This window comes from Camelus bactrianus, chromosome 5, assembly GCF_048773025.1.
Source record: "Camelus bactrianus isolate YW-2024 breed Bactrian camel chromosome 5, ASM4877302v1, whole genome shotgun sequence".
NCBI classification, from domain to species: Eukaryota; Metazoa; Chordata; class Mammalia; order Artiodactyla; family Camelidae; genus Camelus; species Camelus bactrianus.
The window spans coordinates 25,086,988-25,097,869 of record NC_133543.1 but is presented as its reverse complement, the minus strand read 5'-3'; the positions used below and the strand labels follow the sequence as shown (position 1 = coordinate 25,097,869).

General features: G+C 39.6%; 1 protein-coding gene across 15 annotated transcripts in view; it reads right to left on the bottom strand.

The window, feature by feature from the left end:
* Positions 1-437: 437 nt before the first annotated feature.
* The window catches only part of R3HDM1 (R3H domain containing 1), an 82,610-nt gene continuing 72,165 nt past the window's right edge, over positions 438-10,882 (bottom strand). For all 15 annotated transcript variants that reach the window (XM_010973215.3, XM_045508850.2, XM_010973216.3 and 12 more), the window contains 5 exons: positions 9,112-9,284; positions 5,548-5,692; positions 3,088-3,170; positions 2,560-2,644; positions 438-1,792 (listed from right to left, as the gene is read on the bottom strand). In XM_010973215.3, coding sequence (XP_010971517.1) covers positions 1,431-1,792; positions 2,560-2,644; positions 3,088-3,170; positions 5,548-5,692; positions 9,112-9,284 — 848 coding nt within the window. In that variant the 3' untranslated portion in view covers positions 438-1,430. The remainder of the gene's footprint in view (positions 1,793-2,559; positions 2,645-3,087; positions 3,171-5,547; positions 5,693-9,111; positions 9,285-10,882) is intronic.

The window sequence follows — 10,882 nt, the reverse complement described above, 5'->3', positions numbered from 1 at the left end:
CCAGACAAGCTGCAGATGGCAGACCCTCCTCCTCCCACTCTCCCTTTGAGTTTCCCAGTGGTTTGTATTTGCTGGGCTAACAAATGGAGAAAGCTTTCTATAAAGCATTTGAGCTAAACTGGACAATTGGGTGCTCAGTATATCGGCTAAAAACACAAATTCTTCACCTAACCAGACAATGTTCTATTTTAATTTGTATGCTCAAACTCAAAATTGTCTACAACTGATGAGCATTAACTTATAAGAGAACAAAGGTCTATGAGCCATAACCACAGTAATCACTCTCACAGAGAACATGCTTGTAGAGTATTTGTAAAATGAGGGGGTTTACTGTCTTTCATTTTTAACTCTGAAATTGAAATCTTCAAGACAGGTTACGCCTTTCATACTGACTCTCATTTCAAAAGGTGATTTTAATTTACAAAAGACAAAGTGGGTCTATATTTGTAAACATTTATTCTCTTGAACTGAAAAAGGCTTGCATCAGCACACATTGTACAGCCTTGCAAATTACACAGAAATTGAAAAAAAAAGTTCGTTCTTCATAAGTGCAATGAATCTTTGATGTCCAGTGATCCGCTGCAAACAATGAAAACACATTTTAAACCACTTAGGAAGTTTCCAGCACTCATCAGATGCATTTCCTCAGGTGACAAAAAATCCACAAGGAGGGGAATGCAAATAAGTAGCAGTTAGTTATCGGAGGGACACTTAAAAAAAAAAAAAAAGTGGAAGTATTTTCCTGCTTGGAATGATTCCCATTCCTCTCTGAATCTAAGTGGTTTGATCAAGAGGCATTAAGAACATAATTTACTTTATGCTTATGTTCATACAACCTAAGTGAATAAGGAAAGGACCCTATGAGGGAGTTCTGTATTTTCTGGAAATTGTTTCTGTGTTTAGAGATACAGGGGAAGAGTAATCTTCTATTTGTGGGCTCTCCTCAGTTACCCTCCAGCGCTCCCAAAAGACAGTATATGGTTTTGACTTGGTTATTCCACTCCTGTATTCTTTTCCCCCCAAAGTCCATGTTGGGTCACACTGTGCTAGCTGCAAAAAAAGAAATACAGGTTGCAACTGGTTGTAATCATTTTGAAGAATAATTTGCTGTACAATAGAGCTTTGGATCTGATACAAGAATTCAGAAATATAAAACAAAATAACTATAAAAGTTAGGAGGCATTTGGACAGCATTTCCTCAGAAAAAGCTGCTAACTCTGTATCATTCCGGTGTGGATTCCTACAGTCACTTGGGGTGAAATGTGTATTTCCTCCCCTTTGCTGGATCACTGGCCTGTCTTCAGAAGTTGTAACACCATGACCACAAATCCTAGGAGTCTCTATCATGTTAACAGAAGCTCCAAATACCAAGCCAATTAAAGATGGGCGAGGACAGGGGAGTCACAAAGGCCAAGGGTCCAAGGTGGCTGTTACTGAGAACTTGCCCTTTCCAAAATGTGGAAGTCATAGTGCTTCTTGCTCGTTCTCAGCTTAAACTTGTTAACCGAGTTAATTTGTTTCTTCAGTGCATTCTGCGCAGCTGAAATGGAGGGGAATGTGGCTAAGACAGTATACGTGGAGGCCAAGTCACTGGGTTTAGAGCGTTCAGGGTTGACAGTGTTGTCCCCGCTGCCACAGCAGAGGGGGTGACGACGCAGCTGGGGCTGGGACTGGGGGTCCCGGAGCCACCGGATCTTGGCGCCAATTTTAAAGAGTTCCCCAAAGAGCTTCTCGGCTTCCATGCGAGTTATTCCATCTGGTAGTTCAGTAATTTCCAAGACCTTCCCAACAACTAGAATGGAAAAGGTGTAGAATTAATAATTCCCCTTACGAAAACAGGTGAGCAAAAAGTACCGCAGACCCAAACGTAACACAGGAAATGAACAACATTTTCTGAAACCATTCAAGTCCACAAAGCTATACTTATTATGGCCACCTTCTAAATACCTCCTACTTACCCCTCAGGCAAGGGGTGCAGAGTTACACGTATCGCAGGCCTCACTGACAGCCTCACAAACGAAATGCACCCTTGTGCAGTGGCTTCTCCCAGTCGGCTGTGTGATCTCGGGCACACAGCTTCCCAAGCTTCATGTCCTCATTGTAAAATTGAGTATTATCTTTATAACAGCACTTTCCCTAACCACCCAAGGCTGATGGATAGAAAGTTAAAATACAGAATTGAAAGCATCCTGTCACAGAAAGGCGATATATTTGTTCATTCACACTATTGCCTTATGGGTGTGAGCACGAATTTCTTTCTGGAAGAATCTCGAGGCAACGCGGTTGATTATGCCTGATCCTCTCACACCTCTTTTGAAACCCTTTGGTCCCTTCCCCTCTCCTAAACCCACCTGTACCTCATTACACCCTCAAACCTGAAATGAGACAGAATTTAAAGGACACATTCCAGAGCCCTACATTATAGACGGCATAATTTTCTATGACTTTGTGTATGACTCTAAAAGAGGAAGACCCATTTCTGTGGTGTGGTGGTTTTACAGACTGCCAAAACGGCCAGCACTTTGTAGAACCATATCCATCTGCCTCTTGGGGACACACCTGCTTCTCCCGCACCAAGGTCAGTGGATGCAGCTTTTTTAGCTTGCTTCCTTCCTCGGTTTCCATGCCTGTTGCCAGACTGACCCTGAAAATCCACAAACAGATGAGAAATATGGTTAATGATGCTGAGAAATGTGTTGGCAATGTTTGAACACTTAACCACACTCAGTCAGAGTTCGTATGTTAGCAGAAGAAATCCAGTCCCAGGCCTTCTGAATTCTGCCTTGATGACAGTGGCACTTCGGCCCATCACTATGACCAGTCACAGGCTGACGGTCCTTCACAAGCCAGGGAGCCCCAGCACCCTGTCCCCCTCCATATCTGGACCGCACTTGGGAACTGCTGCTCCGCCAAGCAGCCCACTACCTCGTCCCTTACTGTGCTACCAGCGGGGCCTGTGGCAACACGGATGTGTCCACTGGCCCAGGCACACAGCTGTCCCATGTGCGGTGCCCAGGAGACTTCCAGCAACAGAAGCATAATGTTCTGCCAACAAAGCCTAGGACGTCAGACAGCTGGCTCTCACACCTGTTGGGCTGGAATGTGTCCGTGCAGAACAGCAGGAGGGTTGTACTGCAGGGGTTGGCCAAGTAACGGATATCTGGCATCTCCTGAAAGTCAATGAAAAAGGTTTTTACATTTTCCTCTACTCAGGTATAAAGTACTCCCTGCTGTTTTCTTAATTGTCTCAGTTGAGATGAGTAGGGGAAACACATCTGGTAGAATAAAAAAGTATAGGTATTCACATATTTTTTTAAAGAATTAAAAGTTTCCAGGTATCCTTTAAAAAACTTGGGTAGAAGTTTGAAAGGAAAGGACTAATACAGCAGTTATGAAGCAGGGTAAGTGATGGGAACTGAGCAGACAGGACAGCATGGAGAGAAACTTCTCTGTACATCTTAACATTCTCTGTAAAATCCATCAAAACAACTATAATACTCATTCCACCTACCTGAGATGCTAAAAATCCACATTTTCTCTCATGATTAAAAATTAACAGAACTTACATTTCAGGGGAAGGAAATAACCTTGGAAAAACATGAACCTCTCTATCTCCCCAAATTCATTATTAACTACTATAAATGTATGTACAGGTGCATTTATACATTTGCACATACTCACACGAACATTTTTATAGTCTTAACCAATGGGCATATTTACATTCTAGGTCTTGGGCCTGCTCTTAAGCTCTCTTTAAGTGAAAGTTCGTATTTGTAACTTAAACTTGCTTTTAAAGAGTGGCACAAGGCTTAAGCGTTACTCATGAGCAGGTACCCCTTCCCTAAATCCACAAGTGTGGGGCAGTCAGGACGGAGATCCTCCAGTTATTTTCCTTCATGCAGGAGTGACCTAAGATCACCACGTGGAAGGGGCTTAATAGATGCTGACTGCAAAGCCTCATTCTGGAGAATAATGTTTTCATTTGTTATATTCTCATTTTATTTTAACCATAAGTCTCCAAGTTGAGCACGTGTCTGGAGGAGCGTTAGGGGTAGGCACTAGGAAAGCATCTTTCGGAAATCATACGGCACTTCTCCAGATAGTTTCGTAACAGGGAGAAGCACGGTGTGAACATCCTTTGCGCTGTGGGTTTTTTTCTGTTGAACTCTGTTAGATGCTGGGGCAGCTCCCTGGCAGGACACGCCCATGACATACCTGCTGCTTCCCAAACACTAGCTGAAGGGCAGATATGATGAGAGGCTTAGCACCGAGATCAGAGATACAATGTGAAGCGTGAAGATATGTAAAAAACAGTTGCAAAGAAGTCAGAGGTAAGGCCAGGCCTATGGAGCAGTATTCTTTTCAAATGCAGAGATCAGACTGTGGCCAGCAGTGGCCAGGGACCCTCCTTAGAGGCCATGCTACGCACTCCTTTGGGGCACCCCTACGAGACCATGCATCTCGGTATCAGTACACTGCCACGTGCCATTTCAATCCACAGACTGTTTCAATTTTTTTTTAATAACATGCTTTATTTTTTCTAGATTATTAAAGTAAATGGCTTTGTAGACAATTTGGAAATAGAGAACTATAAAGGAGAAAATTAAGACCACCTGGGTAATTTCATTACCTCTAACATTTTGGTGTGTATCTTTTCAGTCCTTGTTTTATATGTGTGCTCACACATGTGTATATGTATTTTATAGTATTTTTAAAAACCTGAGATATAATTAACATAAAATAAAATACACCATCTTCAGTATTGGCCTTGATGAAATCTAACAATTGTAAAAGTTCATGTAACCAAGACCCAAAAAAGAAAACAAACATTTCTATCTCCTTAAAAGTCCCCTAAAGCTCCTTTCCCCTCAATTCCATACCCTATTCACACTACTATCTTGAGTTCTAACCTCATAACTTAGTTTGCCTATAGTTAGATTCCACCTGATTAGAATCATATAGTATGTCTTCTTTTTGTGTCTGGCTTGTTTTTTTGCTTAATATAATGACTCCAATTCAACCATGCCAGCAGCTCGCTTTGTTCATTTTTATTGTTGAGTAGTATTCCACTGAAAGGAATTCTAAGACTGTTTACCCAATCTCCTGATGGTGGACATTTGGGTCACATCCAGTTGGGCTGTTATAAGAAAATAAAGTTGTACAAGATCTTGTGGTAGCTCACAGCGAAAAAAAAATGTGACAGTGAATATACGTATGTTCATATATAACTGAAAAATTGTGCTCTACACTGGAATGTGACACAACATTGTAAAATGACTGTAACTCAATAAAAAAATGTTAAAAAAAAAAAAAAGAAAGAAAAGAAGGTTGTTATAAATGTACTTGTACAGGTCCGCACAGACATGCTTTCATTTCTCTTGCATGAATACCTAGGAGTGGGACTGCTGCACTGTAGGGTAAATGATTACCTTTGTAAGAAACTGTCAAAGTTTTTCCCAAAGTGGTTAGTACCAAGGTAAATCACAAACTGACTGGGAATGGACGTCTTAAAATTCTGAGGCTGTGACTAGCTTTGTGCACACTTACCTTGCCCAGGGACAAAAGGTCTAGAAAACTGGGGTATGATGGAAAGTGGTGGTCCAGAGGGACGGACAGTTTTCAGGGTGGACAGTTGAGCTGGTGCTGGCGATTGAGCTGGTGAAATAATGGGGCTACTGAGCTGAGGACTGTGCTGCAATTACATCAAGGAAACAGGTCAATATTTTAGTCAGGCTTTTTGCAAATTTCCTTTTGGACAGAAATTTTTTTTCTTTCTGATTGCAAATTTGTACTTGTTACACCACTGTAATATGTATATGTATAGGTTATTAAAAAATTAAAACAGTAGAGAAATTTATAATTTTCAAGTGGTAACATTGTTTCTATGCATATGCATCCACACATCTGTTTTATAAAAATGCAAACAGACTATACATCCTATTTTTGAATCTTGCTTTTATACCTTTACAATAATGTAGATACTTTTTCATGAGGGAATATATACATCTGCCCCATTCTCTTTTTCACATGGCTTATTTTAAATTTCATCCATAAAACAGTTGCAAAAATAGTACCCAAAAACTCAGATTTCCATTTTGTTCATACATGGTTTTCTTGACTTTCTCCACATCTTCCTTTAGTCCTCTGAGCATCTTTAAGACACTTGTTTTTAAGTCTTCGTCTAGGAGACCTACCATCAGGTTTTTTCAGGGAAAGTATCTGTAGATTTATTTTTTTACTCTGAATGGGCCACACTTCCTTGTTTCTTTGTATGCCTTGTGATTTTTTTGGTTGAAAACTGGACATTTGAATCTAGTAATATGGTAACAATGGAAATCAAATTCTCCCTCTTTCCCAGGGTTTGGTGTTTTCTTATTGCTCTTGTTATAGTTTTTGTTTACTGACTGTTGCAGGCTGTCTCTGTGCCAAGGATCAGCATGAGACATAACTTTAAAGTCTTCTCAGGGCTTTACTGAGCCTGTGCCATTCCCTGGGCACACACAGCCCCTTTCTAATTTTTCCAATACACACAGTTGCTTTTGAATGTTCTAGTCCTTAATGTCTGGCCCCCAAAAGGGGCTAATAGAGAAAAATGAAGGGAGGAAAAAAGAGAGCCAGCCCTTTAAATCCCCTGAGAGCTAGAGGTTTGCAACAATGTGGGAAGGTGCAACAACAATGGCTACTACCTCTCTGTTTGCACCTCTGTCATCAGAGCAGAAATCCATGATTAGAACATAAACTCTCTGTAATTGAAGGGCAGGGTCCTTTATGCCCACCTGGGCTCCCACAAGCTGCCCTAGGAACAAGTGCACAGCGGCCTGTCAATGGCTGGGAGGCAGAAGATGGGTGGCTGCTACTGTGCTAAGAGCTGAAATTGACTAAAATTAACCACAATGTATCACCCAAACTCTTTCCTGGCAGTTGCAAGCCTTCAACAGATTCTAGAGTTTCAGAACAGTTACAATGGACAGATTCTGCAGAGCAATTTAGATAGGAAGACAGATTCCTGGTGCTTCCTACTCTGCCATCTCCCCAGAATCCTCTCTCCTCTAGTGATGATTCTTGGCTGGTGGTTTCCAGGTGGTAATTTTCTAATTTCATCATTTCTTCTATTTTTATTACTTCACATTCTACTGTAAAGAAGAGCTCACTTACTCCCCTACTTACTCCTTTATATCAGTATGCACTCATGGATTCTTACTTTATTCTATGGGTAACCATTCATTTCCTAATTACTTTATGCCTAAAGCCTTCAGGCCTGATCCTGCATCCTTTGATACACCTCCATCATCTTCTGAGTACTTCGTTACTTTCTGGCATAGCAACGTGTTCCAGGATCATCTTGTATATTCCCTGAATGAACCCTGCCAACAGTCATTTCCCTAAGGAGCCCTGGCTGCTTTTAGTGGAGAATGGTATTTAGAAACTACCATTTGGGTGATAGGTGTATCCCAGCCTTTTTAGTACACTTTAAGAGCATTTTTCCTAAGTGGCACAGTAATTTATTTAATCAGTTACCCGCTAATGAATATCAAAGACTATTTTTCAGTTTTCCAGCGTTACAACAGGGAAGAAAGAAATATCACTGTACATATACTTTTGTATGTTAGTTCCACATCTTTTACCAGACAACATTCTAGGAGTGAATCTGTAAATCAAAGGCCATGCACCTTCCACATTTTGAACACGGTAACTAAATTGCACTCAAAAGGAGACTGGATCAATTTACAGTATCAACAAGAGTGTACAGGAGAGTTTATAACTGGTATCTCTGCCAACACTGTGGATTATTGGTCTTCATAAATTTTCCCAATTATACAAATAAAAAATATTTCTATGTTTTCATCTGTTTAAACGTCATTGGCCATTTATATAGTCTGTGAGCTAGTCTATAAATGACCTTTGCCTTTTTTATTCTGATATGATTTTGTCATGTGCATTGAAAATACTTTTTTATCTTAAAAAATTAAAAAAACTTTTCATGCTGTAAACTTTCAATTATATAAAGGCACAGGTAGACAATTCTAACACATTTTCATGTAGTCTTCATCCAGCTTTGATTGTGATCACCCCTGCTTTTTTTTTCCCTCTAAACAATTTAAAGCAAATCTAAGATTATCACAGCATGTCACCTGTAAATATTTCGGTATATAAATATTTCTATCTAATAGATAAGAACTATTAAAAAAACAAACAAACCAACCTTTATCATACTAACAAAATTAACATATTTAACTGTCTTCTTTTTGGCCCAAAATGTCTTTCGACTGTTCAGTATCCAAGGAAGATCCCTGTTTGCTGCATCTGATTGTTGTAACTCTTGAGTCTCTTTTAGTCTATAACGGATTCATCCTTCATTTCAAAATGTCATTTATTAGTCAAAGAAACAAACCAATTAGTCCAATAAAATATTCCATGGTGTCACATCAATTGCTTTTTATTTTCTTCCTTTATTTTCAATAAATTAATAGCTAGACTTAGGGCCTGACTAAATTCAGGTTCAATATTTTTGAGAAGAGCCTCTCACAGGTGATGCTGTGTACTTCCTTCTAAACCATATCAGGAAGCAAATGTTTGGTTGGTCCACTTTTAGCGATAGTACAATCCATCAGTTGCTAAAAGTGTTGTCTTTCTAATGTATCCATTTTAAAGTTCCCCATAAGCCTTTTCTTAATGTTTCTAGCATCTGCCGATTATTTTCCCTTGTTCATTATTTTAATAAGATTCTAAAACAGTGATTTTTAAATTCTATCATTGCCTTTAAATGTATTCATTGTATTTCTTCTATGATGAAGAGTATTCCCTCATCCACTTTCTGGTTACAGTAAAATATAGTTCACGTGGGAAAGGTGGGATAACAAGCTTAGCACTTTTTCTTTATCAAATTTTAGATCTAGTTTATGGTCTGAATTTTTTAATTAAAATTTTTTAAATATGCAAAACGTTGGGAAATAATATTTAAATACTGAAATAAATTGCATATAGAGAATGTTCAAACTTTACTAATCTACTTGAGAAGATTTAAAATTCAGCATCAAGCTTTATAGATCAATCTTATATGACTAAATGTTGGAAGTTTAGAAATTACAGTAAACCAAAGAAGCACCTTACCTGAACAATATTGTCTACATTGCTAAATTCCACACACTTCTGTCCTCTCTGGTGATCACAGTAATATTTGTTTTGTTTCCACTGCGGGGGTGAATGGGCACGAGACTGTGGATTGTTTGGTACGCTGAGCTGCATCATCACCACTCCGCCACCAGGTGGTGGAGGCGGCACAGCTGAAAATACAAATTAGGACACTGTCATCAGCATACCTTAGCTAACAGCTGTTATCTTTAAACACCAAGATGATGGCAATAATTTTACATCACTGAACAAAATTTTACTGATAAAAATGCAAATCAGATTTAAGCCCTAATGCTTCATGCTATAAGCACTGTGTGTTTAAAAAGGTATCAAAATTATCTCTGTAGACCTAAACATCTCACTTGCCCTAAACATAATAGGTCAGGGAAGTCCAATTATCTACAAGACCTAGTAGAGAGTAGCACAATTGAGATATGATCTATAAAAACGCTTAATTTTTAAAATAAGTTAATTTTGAAACAGGCATTATTCTACATACACAAAGGAAAACTCTGGGAAAAACTAATAACCTACAGAAATTTTAACATACAGTAAAAAAGTAATCTTTTGAGTGAATCAGTTTCATGCACTGGAAGAAGTCTGGGATGTGGGAATCAGAAAGCACAATTTCAGAACCCTGAAATGCCCCATGACTGGGCAAATTATTTACCCTCTTTCATTGTAATTTCTCATCTGAAAAAGGAGGCTAGGAACACCTCTGTGGCTGACTTTAAAGGGTTGTGATGATCACATGCATGTAAAAACACTTTGCTAATTGTACAGGACACATGGACGATAATATCTATCTTCCGGTCTGAGTTACTCCTGTCATACACCGCTGCTGCAGCACTCCCAGAATTAGGCATGTACTCTGCCACTCGCCACTTCAGTGAAAGGTAAGGTGCCCTGCCTCCGGGGCCACTGTTTGCACTGCAGTGATGGTAAAGTTGCCAGCTCCCTGGAAACAGCACCATCTAGACCTGGCTTGGCAAACCACAGGAGGGCTGACTGTTGAGGAACATCTCAATGTTCTCGGGCACAGCAGCTCACGCTGGATGCAGCCACTTTTACTCATGTGGGTGATAATTATTTTTTGTTTCTCTGTTTCTTAGAGATTACACATGTCAACAAATCATTACAATAAAATATGGTGTTATGGTAAAGGATTGTTTTAGACACTATGGAAACAGACAGAATGAAGCAACAAACTCTGTCTTAAGGACTGAGGAAGCCTCTGGAGAAGGGGTGATTTTTGAGTCAGACTTTGAGGATGAGCAGGATTTTGGCAGAGGATGGTGGAAAGGCATTCCAGGCAGAGGGAAGAGCAGGCACAAAAGCATCTTTGGTATGAAAAAACACATTATATTTAGAAACAAAGTTCTGTATGACTTGAGAATTTAAGTATAAATAGGAGGCATAACTGCTAAGGATTTTAGATGGAGCATCCATGTAAAATTTTTATTCAGAAGAAAGACATGAAGAGACTTCTGTTTCACGACAGTAATTCTTATGATGTGTGTGGTGGGGAATAGGAAAGGTGGGCACGGGGGAAACATGAAATCAGCAAAATACGAAAGAGATGATTGCATATAAGACACGAAAAGAACTGACCGCAAGTAGCAGCAGTGGGGAAGGAAAGACGGTACCAGATTTGAGGAAATGAACGTCAAAGGGGACAACAGAAGAGAATCAATCATGCTCTGAAATTTGTATTGGTCCCTAGATAGAAGGTGAGGAAAGGGATGTAGGA